This window comes from Triturus cristatus, chromosome 5_2 (assembly GCF_964204655.1).
Source record: "Triturus cristatus chromosome 5_2, aTriCri1.1, whole genome shotgun sequence".
Classification (NCBI taxonomy): Eukaryota; Metazoa; Chordata; class Amphibia; order Caudata; family Salamandridae; genus Triturus; species Triturus cristatus.
In genome coordinates, this window is record NC_140588.1 from 891031154 (window position 1) to 891053878 (window position 22725).

Here is a 22725-nt window from a genome sequence, read left to right on the forward strand (position 1 = left end):
GCAAGGGTGCCTGCGTTGGCGCTCGACTGTAGTTTTTGCACCAGCGCTGGCAGAAAGGACAGGAATGTGCCGTATCTTGTAGATACGGTGCATTCCTGCCCTTTTCATTTGACTAAGGGCAGCACAGCTAGAAGGCTAGGGGTGCTGCTCTATGCCAAACAATTGTAAATATGCTCCTCTATTTTATGATTTATAAGAACAGACCAGCATTGAGTCTTATTGTCATCTTCTTTGCCTAGGCATCTAAAAAAGAAATTATTCCAAGGCCAATACCAAACTGTGCCACATGTATATAAAGACAGCTGCTGATGATAAGAATCAGACATCAAAGATACTGTATCAAAAAGAACATCTCTTTACATCGGAAACTTGTTTGGCACTGTTGAATTAATGTTTCATGCAGATACTGTTTATATTCCATTTTCATCCCAATCAGTGTATATTTTCTTTTCAAACAGGCTGATAATTGGGGTCAGAATTACCATTAACTTTTGGAGTGCTGTGCTGAACAGCTCTTTGCGACTCTCCGAGATGAGACAAACTCTTTCTAATTCAGTTTACCAAGGCATTTGTTAGAACCAAGAGTAACTGAGTTTGGAGTGAGTTATCTGTATGTTTGAAAGTAAAGGTCAAAGATTTCTAATACATGGATTTAATAAAATAGTCAGTCCTTTCAGTTAGAAGGGGGTACATCCATATATTTGTAGGACATAAGGAGAGAGTAAATAAATAGGCCTTGATGGAACTCGCAAAGTTTAACTCTACGGAATTCCGCAGAGTTACAAAAAAAAAAGCAGAATTAGGCATGTTGCGCTGCTCGCTCTGTGATTTATTGCCTGGGGCTCATTCAGCACTGAAAAATCATCATAAACGGCAATACGTGGTATGTCAGAGGAGGAAACTTCTCAAGTTGATTTTCTGATGCAAAAGTAGATTTTCTACTTGAGCAGCAGCTTTCAACCAGTGACCAGTTCTGACCTCCCGTGACCGCCTGCATTGGAGAAATCTCGCCGGGTGCCCTCCGAGAAACCAAAAATTGCACTAGGAGATGCCAGATCTCACTTCTGCTTGCAAACGTACTGTTGGCGAGCTGCATGCATGAAAAAACTCCACCACATGAAGGATGGTTGAATTTGGCCTAAACTCTGCATTATAAGCCTAGCAGGGAGTGACCAAAACTCTGCCAACTCCACCACTAGAGCGAAATATATTGCCCACCCCTAGAGAGTATGCACACCTAATTCTTATTTCAGGCTTTGTGGGCAGAGAGGGCTTGCAAGGACCCTATACTCATGGCCCCAAGGCAGTCATCAGTGGGTGAAATGACCTGTGTCTGGTCTCACAGCTGAGTGGGCCCTGCAGAGGAAGTTGCTGTCAGCTGCATTTCATGTGAACTCCGAACCCACAACCTACAAAAATGAGTGCACTTAAGAGCACCACCAAAAAGAACTCAGGCTTTAGGCACAGTGGACCTAGTGCATGCAGCTTCTTTAGTTACACAAATATCCTGCATCATTAAACCATAGCCATTAATGGGTTGGATGTCCTGTGCCTGGTTTCATAGCTAATTGTGCACCATACAATAAATTGCCACCACTTGTATCTCCATTGAGCCCAAAGCCACGACCTACAAGTACAGTCTAGATTGAGAGCAGCCCCAACAAGCAATCAGGCTTTGGGAGCACAAATGGGGCAAAGAATGAGACTAGCTCACCCCCACAAGGATCCTTCTCAACCTCAGGACCTTACACTTGTGGTCTCCAGCTGACACGTGATCATCAATGTGTGAGACGGCCTGTGCCTGGCCTCATAACTTATTGGGCCCCATACGCAAAGTTCCAACTCACCTCACTCACTGCATCTACTTGAGCCCCAGGACCAAGCTTACTAAATTAACCATCCCGTAGTGTGATACCAACATACACTCTGGGGGTGCAACAGAAAGGGTGCAGCAAGAGGCTTTCCCACCTGCACCAGGACCGTACATCTACGGTAAGCAATGACCAGTCATCAAGACGTACCATAAAACCTTGTTAACACTTCCCATTAAAATCAAATAAATCCTTCATATCTCTTACATTACTAAAACCTCAAATGTTTATGAACATTGCTTGGCAAGGTTAAGGGTGCAATGAAAAAATGGATCCAAAACTCAAAAGCATTCCTGCAAACCATGGCGTGCTCACAGAGCAGAGTCACCACTGTCTCAACTAGACGTAATGGATCTCTGAAATGTTGAACCTTGTTATGTCCTCTTCTGCTTTATTGCTCCTTTTGTAGAAGTGTTGTTCGATATAGAGCAATTTTCGGGGGCCTTCTTTCATGGCTAGTTACCTCAGAGTCTGCGTAAATCTCTTAGCACTTTTAGTAAGCCTCCTTTTTGTATTTTTCTCTAAACTTTCTTTTATGCACTTGTTTGTATGTTTGAAGGTGGTTGAATGGAATATATGCTTGCCATGAATTACTGTCGCCGAATAGAATCTCAGCTCACCACGATTGCTTGATTACCTCCTTACTAGTTTTGTGTAATGCCAGGTCTTGAAAAGCTATCTCGTTTAGCATCCAGGGGTGTGAAAATGTTTTCGGGGGTAAATAGGATATGTGTGTACATATGGGGACATTGTCAAATAACACTCAGACATTTATTGTTGAATCAAGGATATTGGATTGAAAATCTCTGGAAATCAAAAAGAGATCAATAAGGAGTGCGTCCTATGGGCGTCTGTAAAGAACATTGTCTTTTTCATTTGTGCTTTGGCTCCTTTATATATCAACTATGTTAAGGTCTTTTAAGATCTCAGTGAGTGCTGTAGGGGGAAAGTGGTTTTGGGACCAAATAAGGATCTGTCCAATATAGCCTGTAAATCTGTGTTGAAGTTTCCGCTATAATTAGTTTTCCTCTTATGAAATTTGAGACTATTAGGAAGCAGTCTGAAATTAATTGTTCCTTATTTTCATCAGGACTTAGATCAAAATTGTTATTGTAATAAATTGGGATATCAGTCGAGAGGGCTGGAAGCCCCATTCAAATCATAACACAATCCTTGTCAGGGTAAACCACAACCGTAATTTAAAAAACCTGTGCTTAGCCCTCTGGTAGCTTGTTACAAAAGCAGTCAGGCTTAATTTAGAGGCAAGGTGTAAAGCACTTATGCAGCACTCATTCTGTAATAAAGTAAAACAACACCACAAGAAAAATCCCAAACGAATTTAGTAAAATCAAGTACAATTTAATAAATAAAATGACAAAAAATAACAAAAATCTAATCAGTAGAACCGGAGATATAAGTTTTCAAAGATATTGGTTGCAAATAGCACCAAAAAGCACAAAGTCCCTTTGTGTTTATCTGGTCACAAGTTTAGGCTGACCGTGATGGAACAAGGGCCGGATAAAAGGACCTGGTCTGCCCCACAGAAGATTTTACCTTCTCCAAGTCCAGGTCCATGCAGTGTGATGCAGCGGAGCTTCATGTTGACAGTCGAAATGAGGAAACCATTGTCGGTTCAAGGAGCAAGTTGGGCATCCTGGATGAATGCTGCTTGGCACGAAGAGACAGAGTCAGTTGTCTCTGTAGCTTCTTATTGGGGATCGATGCAAATGGCTGATGTTGATGCTGAATCTCAGAGCTGACACCAAGAGCAGGTCTCGACTGGAGATTTGCAACAGTGGGCATCGTGAATGGTCCTAGGGCAGCCGAACAGTCTGTTTGTGGTCGTGAAGAGCACAAAAACCTTTGAATCTTCACCTGGCTTTCAGGTCTTGTCATTTTGAGTCAGGAGGATTGCTCTCTGATGCCAAGAAAGGGTCCAGGAACTGTAGGGCACTTCTTGGTGATCAGCTCTCAGTCTGGCAGACTTCAGCAGCAAGTTCAGTTGGTGCTGGTCAGCTGGGCAGTTACAGGGAGACCTCTGGAAACGTGTTGCGTGTTTGCAGCTCAAACAGGAGATTAGTCAACAGACCCTTGGAAACAATTTTGGGGAGCCTGAGATCAAGACAAGTTGGCCCAGACTTCCTTCTTCAGACAGCAGGGCAGTCCTTCTGAATGTTCCATATTGCTAGGTCTGTTCTTCAGACAGCAAGACAGTCCCTCAAGAATCATCTACAGAGTCAGGAGTATTCTGGTGAGAGGTTCTGAATGTGCCATGTTTATCCCCAGTACCAGCCTGTGGTGAGTAAGCCCCTTTTGCCTAACCGCCCCTTTCCTGGGTTAAGCTCCAAACTAGACCATGGGCGGGCAGGCAGGCCAAGGTGTGAGCTGCATTTGTCAGTGGCAGGGCAGGCAGGCAGGCCTTGGAAGTCAGGAAGGGTGGAGCAAGCCCTAAGGCTTCCCTTTGAAGCTCAGGAAGGCTGAGTGCAACCTCCCAGAGCATCCTGATCAGGAGAGAAACACTCTACCTCACACCCAAGGCCCTTTGTCGCAGTATCTGGAATGAATAGAGAAAATACCAAAGCAGGGCCATTCACAGTGATGTAACTCTGGGCACAGGCAGAAAGGCTCATTTGGTTTAGGCAGAAAATTGTCAACTTTCTAAAAGCGCCCTTTTCAGAATAATAACTTAAATTCTGACTTTACAGTACAGATAATTTGCAATAATAATTTATTTGAGTGGAAGAATAATTTCTCTATCTGTTTTCAAAACTGAAGTTATCACTTCTTAAATGTAATTAGGTATTCCACTGTTAGCCAATGGGAGAGATGTCTTTACAGGACTGAAAAACGACTTAAGGAGGTTTTCACTTGAAGGACATGTAAAACTTAAGAACACATGTCCTTCTTTTTAAATACCATGTATCCTGAACAATGAGTAGTTAGGGCATACCTAGGAGTGACTTATACGTATTAAAAGTTTTAGGCCTGGCAAAAGGTTTATTGTGCCAAGTTGAAATAGCAGTTAAAAACTGCACTGCAGGGGGCAGTTGCAGGCTTCAGACATGTTTGTACTGGTACACCAGTTGGTGGCACAATGAGTGCTGATGCCCACTAATAGCATTTAATTTACAGGCCCTGGGTACATGTAGTACCATTTACTAGGGATGTATAGTAAATTAATTGTACCAATCAAGTATATGCTAATTTTACCATGTTTAAATGGGAGATGGCAAGCACTTTGCTCCTGATTTACATGGGTAAAGTGTGCAGAGTCCTAAAGTCAACAAAAACAGATTCAACAAAGATAGGGTAGTGAAGGCAAATGTCTGGGGGAATAGCCCACATAAGATGGTAATTTCCAAAAACAATCAATCCATATTTAGGAGATCTAACTTTATGTATAAAATTGTGCATTGTCACATGCAAATAATGATGAGCGGAGTACTAGCACATACCTTGGAGGTTCATTTGCTCTATGGCGGAAGTAGAAATCTATTGCAGAGAAATAATTCTGATCCTAAATGAGTCTACCACACAGAGATTAGGAAAAGTACCTATACATCAGTGTATAAAGCTCTGGAGAAGTTGCAGCTAGTCGCACGAATCTAGAAAAAAATTGCAAATGTGCACCAAAAGCTATAAACCCTTGGTCTTTGAATTAACAAATTATGAAATCCTCAAAGAATTATATGTAAGTACTCCTTGAAAGCTGTGCCAATCACATCTTTCCATAATACTCACAACTGTAACCAGTTATACATTTATAATTACATATAGTCAACAATTATACATGCAAAAATTATTCCCAAACGTATTTATATACTTGTCAATTTATAATTTTTATCCACAGGTAAATATGTTCCCCATGGAGACAGCCTTTCCCTCACATCACCAGAAAGTGGTAACTTTGTGACCTGGTGATACTTGGGGGAGCAGGCAGTGTCCCAGAGGACAAAATGAGAGGCAGGTCGCCATAAGGCAGTGCGCAATTTACAACTACTTTTTGTGACCAGTCTCTAGGTATATTGGGCCCTGAATCTCTGTTTCAAGAGTACAAATGGACTGAGTAAAGTTTGTGAATACCTACAAACTCACAAATGTGTTGGTGTGCACAAGCTTTCCAGGGAATCTTGCCGAAGCACCTCACTCCACCTCCATGGGAGCAGATTTACTCACAGAAAATTATGCTTCATTCATTTCTGAGTGACAATTCATGTTTTGTGAACTGAAAATGCCGACTTGCACTCATAAATGAAGCCTTTTACTCATCTAACCTGAGCATTAAGTAAAATTGTTTTGCGAATCGGTGCCAGGGTCTTTAATCACACAGCTATGCAAGCATCATGCGCGTCTATGCATGTGTATGCCCAGAAACGCATAAGCATGAGTGCTGTAATTGGCACTAAGAATGTGCTGGGGTCTCTTGATAAAAAATATCTACTATAAACAACTTTGGAGCTCTGTTTCCTCTCCATTGTGAGCTTTCCTTATTTGTGAAAGGATCTTGTCCTGCATCCCGGAAGCCTGTTTGGGGCAGACAGACAGAAGCGATTTCGGTCGCTGGGCTGAACGCCTTCATCTCACTTTCTGTGATGATTGTGAAGCTCTTGGGTGCCTCGGGGTGTTGTTGACATTGACATGGTCAGTCAATGGTTTTATTACTGCACAGATTTCAGGAGAGCCTAACGGGTCAAGGCTGGACGCATAACGCTCGCGCCAAAGGCTGAAAGCGCAGCAGGTGGCATTGAGGAGCTGTGAAGCTTGCTCTTGGAAGAAAAGCTCAGTAAATGCCACAAAATGAAGTTTGATGATGTGTCAACAGCAGAGCTACTGAAGTTGTTGTTTTCAATTTAACGAGCTGGCCTCTGCTTTCCCACCGTAAATAAATCAAGATCAGGTTAGCGTAAGCCACAACAGAACTCACCTTGACGGGCTTCGACGATGGCCTGGGTGATCTTTGCTATAGAATTTGGAGGTTGTTCTTTGGGGAACCTTGAGGATTAAAGCAGAGAGTTCCATCAGCGACTTCAAGAACACAGGTTCATGCAATACACAAGTAGAGAGATCAAAGATCTTTCAGATCATGCTACTAAACAGGCTAATTGTTCAAATCTGGAAATCATTTCTACTGAAATGTATGCTCAAAGACTAGACAAATGCAAAGGGATCCCAAGTCATTGATACCTACACATTAACTTTCTTTTTCTACTTTGGGATATTAGATAGCCTTGCCCATATTTAAATTGACCTGTTGAATTGTTTTCTAATGGATCCAGAATTTGATTTTCAACAAATAAGTCCCAAATCACAAAAAGTTGTGTGCTCATCACTTGAACATATGCGGTAACAAATGGAATTTATCGCTGTGGAAAACGGATTTCCTTCAGTCGTTATTATAGGGATAGGGTTGGTGAAATACGTGTTCCTGTTATGGGGTGTAGTCGGTGACCACTGGGAAGGTTGTGAACACAGTTTGTGGGTAGCTGCAAACGGTTTCAACTTTTTCACCTCTACATGGAGAAAAATAATTGGAGCAAGTGTGCAAAATAAGTGTGAAAAAACCTAAACTCACTAAACCAAATGAGCCTGGCAAAAATGCTTATATCAGTCTCACACTGCAGGAGACAACAACTAGAATGTACTCATGCAGGGATGTATGAGTCATGGCGGTCCTGCTCTGACTGCAGCCCATAGCCTGCAGAGGGCCAGAAAACTGCCAGGATGGCAGAATGGCCTGGCTGGTCCTAAATTAAAGTACAGCATTTCTCATTGTTGAAAAACATTTTCATTGTGGAGAAAATAAGAGAAGAAAGTAAAGCACACACAAACATTTCCACCACATTTAGCTCCTATGGAGTGTGTGCTAGCAAGCAATCTTCACGGGTAAGTTTAGGACTGTGGGAGTATGCCTGAAATCAACGGGCAGTGGCGTAGCTAGACTCTGTACCGCCCGCAAGTGCGGTGGAGGCGGGGTGCTAGAGACCCATGGGACGGCCGCACCACCACAGCCGCAAGTAAGAGCCAGGGGGTCCACCCCCCTTGCCAAGTGACTGTCAACGAGTAACAGCAATATCTTGCCAACTCCTGGTATCTTTGTAAATACTCTACAAGTCCAAAATCTGTGTGTATGTGAATTGCTCCTTTTGATTATTGGAGCTGCCTATTAATGTCAATAGGTTTTCTGTAATTATTTGTATTTAGCTAATGAGATTTCCATTTTCACTGAGACATATGTAGCTCAATTTACAAATGGATCCGGTAGAAACCATTTGTAGCTAGTTATCTATTATTTCCCCCCGGATAGACATGTTTTAGCTCCTTCCAGGCTTTAATCCTAATGTTATTTTTTACGGATGTGAAAATAAGCAGTGGCCTTCCCTGCCCTATGTCTCCCTCCGAAGATTGCTGAAGGCAGAGCCTAATCATGTGGTTAGCAGAAAGTTCTGAGAAAGCCCTCGGGTTAAAGTACTCAGCGGACACTAACAATCTCTGCTCCCTCGTCAGGAAAATCACTTTATTTCCACGAGGAGCGGTTTTGTGGGCAGCAAGGGGGTGCTAATACTAGCCTGCCCATCAGCACCGCAGACTCCATGTTCTGCGCCTCCGCAGCCTTCAGTCGTTTCACAGCATATTATAAACGCGTTTACAATGTAAATTATTGTTATTATAATAGGTCCAGTAATCACTGTGTAGAGTGATGTAAAAGGCCTCTGCCACTCCGCTTCTTTCTAGGTAAAATCAGTAAATGGACTTCAAGTGCCACAAAATGCGCGCTATTTAAAGCTGGATGAATATAATCATTCTTTGCAGAAGGCTTGGAACTTCCCAGAAACCTCGATGCAGATCAGGTGGAGAACGACCCAGCACCGTGGCCCGTGTAGGTATACTTATATCTCGTCACAGTAATCCCTTCTTTTTCCTGGAGTTAAATAGGCAGTGGCACTATATTAAGGGCAATATTTCAATTAGTAAACAACTTTTAGGAATTCTCGGGCATAATCAAATGTACCATGTGTCAATTGTCGGTAGCATGAACGTAAATTGAACCCATTGGGTCTGAGTCGAAGTCATTTTGCTGTATCTTACTTTGTGGTACTCCTGGTTTACTCCTAATCACCAGGACTAAACCAGGAGTCCTCCTGACTGGGATTCAGCAGTAAGCCAGGTGTGCAACATGACCAAAAGTACTACAAGAGTCAGTCACACCTACTCGTAGCACACTCTTTTTTAATCCAGTTTGACAATGCAGTGTTATGGGTTTGTTATTTAAAATTAAGGGCCTTATTTCAAAATCCCAGTAAATCCCAAATTGGCTGGTAACAAGTCACAAAGGATTACAAGGCACAGGGTGCTAGATGTACGACCATTTGGAATTGCGACTCGCAAATTGTAAAAATTAGCGAGTCGCAATTCCATATGTACAACAGTGTCAAAGACACTGTTAGCGATTTCCAATGGGGTTGCAAAATGCGAGGCTCATCAATATTCATGAGGCACTCACATTTTGCGACCCCATTGCGAATGGCTGGCCCTCCCAGGGATGGTTGCCTGCTGGGCTCAGAAGACCACCATATCTGGGACTGCTTTTGAATAAAGCAGCTTTTTTCTAATCCAGCCCGTTTTCCTTAAAGAAAAATGGGAAGCATTTGGAAAAAAAAATATGAAACGTTTTTGTTTCATTTTTTAAGGGCAGGCAGTGGTCCCTGGGACCACTGCCTGCCCTTAAAAATATTTTTGCATACATTTGCAAAGGGGAAGAGGTCATACATAGTGCTCAGAGTCGCAATTAGGTAGGGATGTCCTTGACATGCCCCTTCCTAATTGCGAGTTGCAAACGCTAGTTAGCGAGTTGCAAATAAATTGCGACTCGCTAAATAGCATTTGTACATGGCCCTGTAGGGTTTTTGCATGCGTAAACAAGTCGCAGACCCATTTGTGCATGCAAAAACGGGTCGTACATCTGGCCCATGGTGTTCTCCATTTCTCAGGGGCTTACACATAATGGCCTAATTAAGCCCACAGGTGTGTGTGCCTGCTTTCTGTTCCACCCTAGTTATTACAGAGGGGGATGTAAGAGCTGGTGTGGCCCCTTCTGTAATACAGATTGTGCCTGCACATATATGGTTCTGAAGCAACTGTAACGGGGAGTTCCCTCATTTGCATGGTGATGGGGCCCCATATAAATGAGGGAAACAATTTGCCTCTTCACCCATGCTGCATTATGGACATGGGCGGAGAGGTAAAAAGACAGTCAAGAGGCACACTGATCTGTGCCACAAAGAGGTGGTGAACAGTCAGTGTGCCCTATGAGGGCGTCTTCTGAAGTGGCAGAAAAGGGGTCTTACTCACTGCACCCACCTGCAGGGGATTCCCTGCCCCCTTTACAAAGCAGGCTAGGTTGCCCCTTGCACAGTGAAAAACAGAGTGGCTGTTTTAATCTGCCACTTCCTTTTCACTTATGTGCTGCCCTCTAGGCAGCCCCGAGTTCGCAGCTGCCATAAGGGCAGCGCATTAGCTGTATTAGGGTGCACTGTACCTGTTTGCACCCGGCACAACTAGTTGAAAGTGCATCATGGTGCAAACAAGGACAGTTCACCCCATTTATAACACAGACCCTAGTATCAGTACTCCCAGATGTGAGACTACCATGCAAGAGTTCAGGATCAGTGTAATCGTGACTATGTGGCTTTAGTAGCAATTGTGCAGAACAACGTAATTTAATGTTCCTCTTATCCGCAGTGGTACATCATCTAAAGTTAAGCTTCTCTGCACTATTGTATAAAAGGTGTTATGCAGCTGTAAAAGTATAAACGTCTGTATAATACATGGAAGCCTGCATTCCCGTAAAAAAAACAGTCTCTAATTTCCTGATTATAACTACGTTGTGACGTCTCTAGTCGTTAATAGGAAAATTATGTACATGCTCAGTTGTAATAAGTTACTTCAGTTGAATTGTGATGGCAATATGCCTGTTGCCAGGAGCCAAGGTGAAAGGCAGGCCGCAGACCATAATTATCAATCAATCAATCAGGATTTATAAAGCACGTCAAATCACCCGTGAGGGTCTCAAGGTGCTAGAGTTGTTAGCTGTTTCATGGAGAAAGCAGTGAAAAAAGGGGCAAGAGAAAGCACTAAGAAAAACAGGACCAAAGGTCAAAGAGAGCTGTAAAAACCGAGGCAAAAACAGGAGGCAGCACTCAGGAAAATGGGGGAGAGGAAGGAGAAAGCAGTCAAATCAAGGCAAATGCAGGAGAAAGCACTCAAAAACAAGGGGAAAGGAAGGAGAAAGCAGTAAAAAATGATGTAAGAGCAGGAGAAAGCAATCAGAAAAACGGGGAGGAAGAAGAGTGGTGCAGCAGCAATGAAAAGAAGGGCCTGGAGTCTGCTTTCAAAATTACAATTACAACTGCAGTTTAAACAAGGAAATCGAGAATGAGCTTTTTGTTCATCTCATCTATTTTTTTCTACAATGAACTGTGATGAGTAAAAAGCTGCTCACCTGTCAGGCTGGATTGAGGCCCGACTCTGCTGCTCTCTGCCGCACTGGAGTGATACTAGTTCACCCAGCCTACACCACTGCTGATCGGAAGGAGGAGGAGCCTCCAAGCTGATAAAACGCTTAAAGGTGCCAGCTGACTCCTGCAGCGTGAGATGCGCTGCTCACCTGTGGGGCCGAATTGAGGCCCGACTCTGCTGCTCTCTGTCGCGATGGGGTGGGACTAGGTCGCCCAGCCTACACCACTGCTAATCGGAGGGAGGCGGAGCTTCCAAGGCAACAAGATGCTCAAAGGCGCCAGCTGACTCCCACAGTGCGGGACGTGCGCGGGCACCCCGGGTAAAGCCTGGGCCAAGGGCGGGCCCGTGGGCGCCCATCCATACCTTCATCCATGCCCCCAACCGCGCTCGCTTGAGGCTGGGCTGGGTCCACTCTCTGAGGCCTTCGTTGTTACCCCTCCAACTTGAACTGAAGCCGCCAAAGTTATTAAGCTACTCCTGGAAATTGAATCAACAACTGAGAGGCACTCTTCATGACTTATAATTCTGAATAGTGTACTTTCCTTTGCTTCAGGACTTTTGTCTGTGTAGGCTTTCTGCTGTTCTCTTGATCCCTTAGTATACAAATCATCTGCCTTGATCATGGGTAGGAAAAAAGTGGATCACAGCGGTGCAGTTTCATCTCTGCTGGTAAAACCTACCTCAATTGATCAGATGATTGAACGGGCCGTGAGTGCCATCAGCAACAAACTCGCCCGACCAGAACGGAGGCTTTCCATAAATTTGGAGGGCAATAGCGGGGGTTTACCAGGTCTGTCCCCTCGCGCTATTCCGGACACGCCCACAGTTTTACTCCTAAACAGTGCCGCTTCTCCTACTATCTAAGTACCTACAATGAATTGCCATTTCCTCTTCTACCTTTAATGTTGTAAATCATAAGTACGTGCATACCACATTACCAAAGATCTAAACCCGGCAAGACACACAAGCAGATGGTTAGCCCTCTTCTATCTCCTCCTGTGACTTTACAAGTGTCTGAGACTCTGCCCATGACTGTTTTATTATCAAGTCCAGGAGACCCAGTTCTATCCCTATTCCCACAGGAAGACAAGTCCTGTATTATTAATTCCATCAATGATGTTTTGGCTAGTCACCTAAAGACTTTCTCAGAGAAACTGTGTTCAATGATTAATAATGTATTTTTTCCTCTGGTCTCACGCCTGGACACTATTGAGTCCAATTTGGCTTCACTTGGTACCGGACATTTAGGAACTATAATTAGCTCTCCAAATAGGCAGCGTACTGTGAACAATATACTTGATGAATCTTTGGCAGAGCATATTTCATTTACACAGACTCTGCTTGCTTTCAGCAATCCATCAACGCACACAGACCACTTATGTAACAAAAATATTTTAACCAGGCAGAAAGTAGTCCAATTGCCTACTTTTTCTAATATCATGAGGGACACAGTGGGTAAAGCATATTCCAGCATAGCCACAGACACAGTCACAATTCCCAGTTATTAATCTTCCCCCAGCTGCATGCCCGTACGTGGCTGTCCTGATAGGGGTACCCTCATTGAGTTTTGATCAGCGCAAAACTTATGAGCAACTCTTCAATAAAACCTTAGAATGGCTGGTATGACATAGGGGTATGCCATCTCTTCATGCTAAAGACATCTTGCACATAAAAAGAAGTGTATGGGTTGGGCCAAATCCCCCAGAATCCCAGGGAAATTGTATTGTGGTAAATTTTAGTTCTTCAAACCTGGCACATCATTAAATTAAATGAACACATTTGTACACACAAGCGCTATAAGGCCCAGATCAGGATAGTAGGTTTGTTCCATAGTCTCCGCTCATTTCAAATTTCTCTAGCTTTTAAAATCAAAGGCTTTGGGCAGCCATGATAGCTCTGGGTCCAATTGTAATCTGCACTTACAGATGTTTAAAGGGACCATCTAGTGAATGATATCACAGTTTGTTTTACAACCCAAACAGACATTATCAAACATAGGGACATTCTGGAACTCATACAGTTGGGGGTTGTTGATGATGCATGATTAGGGAAACTCGTTTTCACTGGATGGCCCCTTTAAGCTATAACTCTCCAACTTTATGGTTCAGTCAACATGTGTAATACCTTGGGAGGCTGCTCCTCATTGTGTAGGTAATTCCAGAACACGTCATCCTGTCCAGGGCTCACAGGACTAATAACCATGTCAGAGAGGGAACTGCTATGGTGTATATCTCTGCTGGACCTCAGATTTTCATTCTGTAAAAAAAGATTAATATATATAAATGAGCATCATTGGTAGTTGGGCATACCACAAAGATTGCTGGCATCTGATTTATTAATATACAATCCCTGGCATCAGAAATGACAAGTATATGACTATAGCTTTATGATATATGGAGGTATCAAACTTTACATTAAAAAAAAGCACAATCAAAATTCAATTCATCAAAAGGATTGACTGAGAAACTGGAAGAGGCCCTGTTGGAAATGGCCCTTTTTGCAGGGTTATCCCAAAACTTTTTGCTTTTTCCCCCTTTATTTTTCCTGACCTGTGGTTGTTGGCTATAGAACTCTGGGCACTTTACCACTGCTGATCAGTGCTAAAGTGCATATGCTCTCCCCGTAAATTGTTATTGTGATTGGTTATCCATGATTGGCATAATTGTTTTACCAGTAGGTCCCTAGTAAAGTGCACTGAGTGTGCCAGGGCTGGTAATTCAAATGCTACTAGTGGGCCTGCAGCACTGATTGTGCCACCCACCTGAGTAGCCCTAAAATGATGTCTCAGGCCTGCCACCGCAGTGCCTGTGCGCAGTCTGTGAACTGCCATGTTGTCCTGGCCAGTGTACACACTTGCCAGGCCTAACCCTTCCCTTTTCTTACACATTGGACACCCCATGGTAGGCCCAAGGTACCCCCCTGGGCAGGGTGCAGTGTATGTGAAAGGTAGAACATGTACTAGTGTGGGTAACATACTGCCAATTTCGTTTTTCACTATTGTGAGGCTATCTTGCCCATAGGACAGAATGGGAGATGCTGTGTCCCATGTGTACCTGCATAACTCCCCATAGGAGCAAGATGGGAAGCTGAAGTCTGGTATCCCTGAACTCAGTATTTGATAACGCATCTTTTAGGAAAGATGGTTTTTAAATTCCGTGTTTGAAAATAGCACTTTTAGAAAGTGGCTATTTTCCTGTTCAACCTTTCTGTGTGCCTCTGCTTGTTTGTGTATTGACTGTCTGGTTTGTGAGTGACAGGGGCTGGGGGTGGCTGCAGGAGGCTGGGTGAGTCAGCACTAAGCTGAATAGGCCCATCTACATGTAGAGTGGTGGGGAGGAGTAGCAGGTGGGTCTGAATAGTGCCGTGCCTGCCTCCGACAATGCTGGCTCCACCTCCTACGGTGCGTCTGATGGCCCTGGCCCACACTCACAAAGGAAGAGGACATGCCCTGGCAGAGGGCACCTAGAACTGGTTTGGATTGGATCTTGGAGCCCTCAAACATGTAAGAATAAAGACTTTTGGGGTATAAAAGTAAGAGCTGAAACCCCAGTAAAATTAGACTACTTCTGCAATCAAGAGGAATCCCTGCCCAAGAAGATCAGCTGAAGAGACTGAGGAGGACTTCCCTTGCTCTGTGTTCTGGGGCTGACCTGCAGTTTGCTGTTTTCACTGAGGAAGAGGACAAGGGGGACTTTGCTGTGTGCTGTGTCCCCCCCACCTGCTTGAAGATATTTATAAAGATATTTATTTTTATAGATACCTGTGTGGTGCCAATTTGTGGTGTTTCACTGTGTTATTGTGGGTGTTGGTGCAAATACTTTACACATTGCCTTGCGGATAAGCCTGTCTGCTCGTGCCAAGCGACCAAGAGGGTGAGCAGGGGTTATCAACAGTGTGTGTTTCACCCTTACCCTGACTAGATTGGTGGTTTCTGCCTGGCTTTGGCGCAAGCCTCAGCCAGCCAGAAAGCCCATTTCTAACAGGCACTGTCTCACCCAATTCAGGGATTGCAAATATGCAAGTACACAATGCAAATACACATAACATAACATAGCATAGCATAACATATCATAAACAACATAACATAACATGTGCACAGGGGCTACTAGGCTACAACTGTGGGAGTGATGGCTGTTTACCACTGTTATCCCTGTAACTTACCTACTATAGCCCTGCAAACCTCAAGCACCAAAGACACCCCTTTACCACTTGACTCTTAATGGTAAATGTGGGCAAGCAGTCCAGCGCTTACTCCTGGAGGTTTTGGAGGGTTGGAGACTCAATAATGCACACAATAAGCACTCCATTGCAAAGCTGTTAGTTAGAGACTCCAGCTTGTATCAAATGAGTCCTTCTACACCCTAGTGGTGCGATCTGATTTGGTAATGACAAATCCTGAATTACTGAGCCCCTCTTTCCAGACATCTGTTTTTGTTTCCGGGTCTCTTCCCATAAATTTTTTCTAAAACGTTCCAGCATTTGTGCATTGGCTCAAGTTGATAACACGAAGAAGCATGTTTTTGGGAGGCTCTATCTTAAGGCCACACACAACATTGTCACATAAACGACTGGGCAGCCTTCACACTTGCCAATCAGTTACCTTTTGTCTGTACCACCTCTTGTGGAACAAAAGGTAGGACATGCCACTCCAACATCCTTGCACTTACACGACATCATTGTCTTCCGTCCTCTCATACCCAGTGATTTTATTATCAACCAAATGGTTAGGTTTACCTGCATCTGCCATTTTGTATACAGCACCCACAAAGTGAAGTCAGAATGGATTCCTCCCTGTACATAGGCCAACATGGCACACAAGTCCTTTCATACTTCTGCCATGCACTGAAGGTTCGTATGCAAGCAAAGGCGCACATTACACTAACGCAAACAGGGATGTAGTCAGTGCTTAATTTGTAAAAGAATAGGTGCCGGGGCTCACATTTTCTTCAGAGGCCCACCGCTTCTGAATGCCTGGGTTGTTTCTCAGTGCTGGTCCTTGTATACTTCCAGTGCACCAGTTATTTATGCAGTATGTACGCACCTCAGACTATAATATAACCAGGGGTAACACTTTTTAGTGTTTGGAAAAATGAAACGCGATTCAGACGTGCTAGCAGTCGAGTCTTTGACATCCAGACTGCATACAAATTAAAGCAGCGGAGCCTTAACTCTCTTAGCTATTCCGCACTTTCCAGGAAACGCTCTACAGTAATCATTCGAGTAGTTTAGTAAGGGTGACATGAGCCTAATGCAATCATGGAAAGTAGTCCTCCCCGTCCCTTTTAGGAAGTAAAATGCTGCCATAATATACCACGTGATCCATCCCACGAGTTACGTCTTTTATTTTATTTTCAGTTCGGGACCACCACCAAATGGAGAAAACAACCTGTAGTCCCGGCCCTGTAAAAAAAGTGCTGTTGCTAAGCACCGGAAAGCACCAGCTCAAATTAAGCACTGGATGTAGTATAGGGCCCGGTTGTCACTCGTCTCTGAAAGCATCAGAAAAAGTTCCTGCCTTTCTAACAATTCATGCTATACCTTGCAATCTGGCGAGGAGAGAGTCAGCAGTGCCATTCTCTAGGGAAAGCATGCTTGGTGCATTCCTCTAGACCACCCTGACCCCGTCTGCGGTTTACAGTACCTCTCAGTACACATGCAGGAGTATCTTGTGTGCTAAGACCCAACCAGAACTGCAAAACTGGATAGAATCCTGCACGCTGTTTATTAATGGCAGAGGCTCATGCCCACAAATCATGCAGGGGACATGCCCATCCCAACAGATACACAATTAAAAAGACATAGACATACTGAGAACAAAAACAGAACGTCGTTGTGACTAAATGTGCATAATAAGATATAGCAAAGAAAGCAATACAGAAAGATAGAAATCAGCCGAGGCAATGAAGGAACAAAGATACTAGTTAGAAACTGAAGGCAAGCATAGACTGTGCAGAAAGGCAAAGTGGTGTTGGAAGAACCTCTGTAAGGGAGGTACACTGAGAAAGAGAAGCACAGTGGCAGGCCATAAAGGCAAAACAGATGAACTGAAAACAACAGGCAGGTAGATAGGTGATGAAACATGGTTGCTAATTTTCGAAGTGGTACTTTCCAAATATATATACACTCTTCTAAAAGAAATAATTTGTTGGTAAAATTGGAAGCCTGCTGCAAAAAGAGGTCATTATCAGTTACACATTACAGGGGACAACTCACAAATAGCACAACAGGTTCATACATCAGTTATGCATCGTTTAATAGTAGTGTGCACAATGTTGCGCCACTTAATAACTGTGCCTAAATCTGCCCTTAATCAGGAGACATCTATATGCAGTGACAAAACCAGCCCGGTGTACTTATATTCATGAGGAGCGTTTCAGGCGATTCTAATGTGTCAACACTGATGCCGACACTCTCTCTGTCGCTGGCCATGGGTGGTAGAACTTAGAGGTGAAAGAGGATTAGCCAATGAGAGTGATGATGAATGTTGAGAACATTTAAGAGATGCCTGCACACACCAGTGGGTGAAAGTATGAGGAGGATCTGACATGTAGGAGGTGGAAACAAGGAGGCAGGCAAGAGTATTCTAAGCACTTGAAGCTGGGGGTGAGGACATATTATGTGGTAGGACTGAGAGCCAAGACCAGCGGATGGTGCCCATGTTCATGCTGCCAATGTGAATGGCTGCCCAGCTTGATTAGCTGTAAAGACTGAAACCTCTCAAGTGGTACTGGACAAAAAAATTCGAGTCAAAGCCTGTGTGAGGCTAAAGTGGCAAAACACTTCCTGTAAACACATTTTAATGATCTTCGTGTCCATGCCAGGTTTTCAGTTACGTTTTTTTGTAGTTCCTTTCATCTCCAGTGTGTTCTGCAAAGAGTTTGGCATGAATAAGGAAATGAATAACATGCATTGATCACAGGAAGCCGAGTCACACTTCCAAGGATCAATGCTGTCAGTCACCCAGTCAGCTTTCATGAAATTATATATCAAAATTAAGCCAAAATAAAATAATTGCTTTCTCTTTTGCAGAAATGCACTAAAAATAAGGTAGCAAATTACACCTTGAAGGCACTAAGTGGACTCATTTTTTCAACACTCTTTCAGTCCTGTGTGTCATACTGAATTCTGAACACTAAATATAATTATGTATGTACATCTCACTCACCATCCAGCTAAAGACTTTTTTGACCTGGTGTTGTTCTTGAGTTATAGCTCTTTCATAACTATCTCCATAAATAGTTATTGACTATTGACTTGCTGCTAATTCATCACATAATATGCGACTTTCAGACACTGTGTAGATGAAAATATCATAAAGTGTCTATAGTTTCCCTGTAATAAATGTTATATTTTAGTCTGTTTTAATTAGGGATTCGACCACGTGCTCAAATAATAATCTGATCCTGAGTCACAGATTCAGGATCTGGAGACATTTAAGCATGTGGGACATAGAGTTCGCGGATCTGGGAATTCATATACATTTTGCCTGGTGTTTTTGGCCCTAGAAACAAGCAAGACTAACCACGTTTCAAGTATAGGAATGCAATAATGGAACACCTCAACATTGCATGGGACATGGGGTTGGTAGGGAAAGGGGTTTCTCCACAGAGAAAAATAGGTTTCCTTTGGAGAAAAAAAGAGCTAAATATTGTAGGGCAAACGCACAAATCCGCCAAGCACTGTTCTTTATTGAGCCATGGCAGTGTTGGTTGTATATAAACCTAAGGAATCTTCAAACAGCATTTCTTAAAATCTAAAAATTGGAAATACAACAAAACTAACTATTGTATAATTCAGCTATCTGCATATCTATATGTTTAATGTTAATTCTACATAAATATGTAGTATTGTGAAATATATTGTAACATTTTATAATTTACTGTGACATGTTATTATATTTGGGACACTCAACTATTCTGCCACATAAACCACCTATACATAGGCAAGTGGGCCATTTATATAGCACCGTCTATATAAAAGCATCTGTAGGCACTGGAATGCTAGTGTAAATGCTAAGTTAAGAAAAATATGCCTGAAGCAGACATTCGAACCTCTGGTAGGTTGATTCAGTTCTCATCGAAGGAGAGAATTCTTGGATATCTTAGCCAAGATGGATATACTTCAAAGATGCTACAACCATTTTATTCAAGTACTCTTAGCACTGAAAGTCTGTAACAAATACGCGTCTGCGGTTCTTAACTGTTAGAAACATTGCATGGGTAAAACCTTTCTACATAGGTATTTTGGGCAGTGACAGAGAGGATCTTGTGTGCCATTCACAGGTATTTGAATCAGATTCTGTCCTTCAGTTTGAGTCAGCAAAGTCTAGTATGGACTTTGGAAATATGACCCCGTCTTTTTGTGTTCAGAACCAGCCTTATCCAGACTTTTTTGTGTAACTTTCAGACTCTTCCGTAATGTGTTTTGTAATTCCAGGTTGAATGTTGTTGATAATAGTCATTTTTTAAAAATAATTTGTGTTAGACTTGGCATCTTTGGCGTGGTTTCCCCTGACTTTTTGCCTCTAACTCCTGTATTTTTGATGCTGTGCTGGATTTCGTTTTCGCTGGCTCAGATACAGTGGTCACTTTGCCACTGCTGATCGGTTGCAAAGTGCAAGTGCTGCCTGTGTACATTGTTATTATTATTGGTTATCCCTGAGTGGCATATTTGATTACTGGAAAACCCATAGTAAAGTGCACTGAGTGTGCCAGGGCCTGTAAATCAAATGCTACTAGTGGGCCTGCAGCACTGATTGTGTCACTCACATGAGTAGCCCTGAGCAGTGTCTGTGCACAGTTTTAAACTGCCATGTTAACCTGGCAAGTGAACCCAATTGCAAGGCCCTAACCTTCCCTTTTCTTACATGCATGACAACTCTCAGGTAGGCCCAAGGTACCCCCATGGGCAGGATGCAGTGTATGTGAAAGGTAGGACATGTACTGGTGCGTGTGACATGTCCTAATAGCGAAATACTGCAAATTTCGTTTTTCACTGTAGAAAGGCTATCTGTCCCATAGGATAGCATGGAAGATACTTTGTAACATCTTACAAGTATTCCCATTGGGAAAAGAAGGAGGAATAAAGTTCAGGCTCTCTGAACCCAGAATTTGACAACACAGCTTTTAGTAAAGATGGTTTTTAAATTGTGTGTTTGAAAATGCCACTTTTAGAAAGTAGCAAACACAAGGAGATGATGGACGGGGTGCTGAAACTTATCAAACACTTACCTCCAGTCACATATCTGGGTTGAATCCATCATCATTCTTTAGCTCACTTTGCCACCCCAGTTCAGACACAGCTATATGCAAAGTAGGCATTTTCTTGTTCAACTATTCTGTGTGCCTCTGCCTGTATGTTGATTGACTGTCTGGCTTTAAAGTGTTAGGGGCCAGGGATGTACATTCACAGTAGACAGCCACTGTGGGGGCGGGGGTTGAGGTGTGCCTGACTGTTCCTGGATGACTTAGAGCTGAGCTGAATGGTCTTGGTTGCATTTAGAGTAGTGGGAAGACTTTTTCTTGCACCTGAATAGGGCCTGCCTCCCTTGCACAATGTTGTCTCCACCCCCTGTGGTCATACTGCACCAGTGTCAACAGAATAGGTTTGGACTTGGCTCAGGGACCCTTGCACAAAGAAGAACAAAGACACAATAGGGTATAGGTAGTGGACCATAAACCCCAGAACTTTAGATCACTTATGTTTCCAAGAGGAACCTTTGCCAAGGAGAAGAGCTGGAGAGCTGTTTGGAGGAGTACTGGTCCTTTGCTGTATGCAGTGTGGGGTTGGCCTGCAGTTGCTGCTTCTGCCAAGTAAAGGACAAAGACTGGAACTTTGCTAAGAAACCTGTTTGAAGAAGAATCTCCAAGGGCTTGTGTGTGCTGGTCTCCTGTTCGAAGTCTCAGGGACACAAAGACTTCACCTCCAGCTCCACTGAACTCTACTGCTGAGAGTTCTGACCTGTCAGGCGATGCCTGCTCAAGTTTTGTGCCTCTGGAGGTTGTTCCTGCTGTTGGGAGCTGGCAGAAACCTAAGAAAAGCAAGCAAAACAATCTCCGATGCTGTCAGCGACCCCCCCCGTGATGCCTCGACCTACACTGAGGCCAGGGCACAGCTCGTAAAGTGCATGACGCACCTCCCGGCCTGCATCACAGCTCTAACGCCCTTCAATGCCTGCCGATGCCTGCAGTTATCGGCATTCCCAACGCCAGTGCTTGCACCGACTTCATCACCTGCCACCGCCTGCATCCTGTTATCGCGGCGCTAATAAACCCCTGCGGATGACTCCACGAACTCGCTGAATTCGCATCGCCTCACCAGAATTGATGCCTCACCGCCAACACAACTGACTTACCCTGTCCTGGATTTGACACGTCACCTCTTCGTGGACACAACGCCTCGCCTCCCCTGTGACAGCCAGGGAGCCTGCCTCAACCTCAGCACCAATGCCTCACCTCCAAGACATCGTACATCATCATAGACTTTGTTTTCCAAGATGCTGTTTGTTGGGGTCCGTGTGACTCTGTGCCCGACGCCACGCACCTCGTGGATTTATTGCTATACCGACATTGTAATAGCCCCAGGTGAAGCTATTTGTTTTCTGCAAACTTTATTTTGGAAATATCTGTTTTTAAGTGCTATTTGACTTCATGTATTTTAGATTTTTATCGTTTTGGGATTGTTGAGTTTAGATAAAGATATTTTATCTTTCAAAACTGGTGTGGTGCCCATTTGTGGTGTTATCACTGTGTTACTGTGTCTTTTGAGTACAAATACTTTACACATTGCTTTTGGGATAAGCCTGTCTACTTGTGCCAAGCTACCAGGGGCGTGAGCAGGGGTTATCTAAAGTGTGTCTCCTCCTTACCCTGACTAGAAGCAAGGGTCCCTACTTGGACAAAGGTACATACCTCTGCCAACTAGAGACCCCCAGTTCTAACAATTTGCATTAGTGGAAGATAACAATTTTAGTTACCATACCAATTTGACAACTCAAAGTCTGCTATTAGTTCTGCCTGACACTGGGTTTTATATCTTATTTGCAAGATTGATCTTTAGGCCAAAGAAGGAGGGGATGTTATCCATCAACCGCACAGCTTCAGTTTTGGATCCTTTTAGCTGCAAACAGCTCTACTGCACTCATGTTTCACTTCGGCTTGTCAGATATTTAGATTGTCCCATTTTCTCGGTGCACTATCACCTTCTAGTAGTGATAAAATGCCATAAGCATAGGGCTCCAATTTGAGACTTTGCTAATGTGTCTCTGACACATGAAGTTAAATGTATGTTTTAAATAGGTTGGGTCCTTAGCAGTGGAATTCCCATTGAGAAATAATAA

The 22725-nt window shown here is 43.5% G+C and overlaps 1 protein-coding gene across 1 annotated transcript in view; it reads right to left on the bottom strand.

Annotated features, from left to right (window-relative positions):
• Positions 1-22725, bottom strand: part of NRK (Nik related kinase) — a 1057838-nt gene that overhangs the window by 332467 nt on the left and 702646 nt on the right. Inside the window, exons 16-17 of the mRNA XM_085608036.1 lie at positions 13512-13643; positions 6796-6863 (exon numbers count right to left, since the gene is read on the bottom strand). Of these exons, the coding sequence (XP_085464162.1) occupies positions 6796-6863; positions 13512-13643 (200 nt within the window). The remainder of the gene's footprint in view (positions 1-6795; positions 6864-13511; positions 13644-22725) is intronic.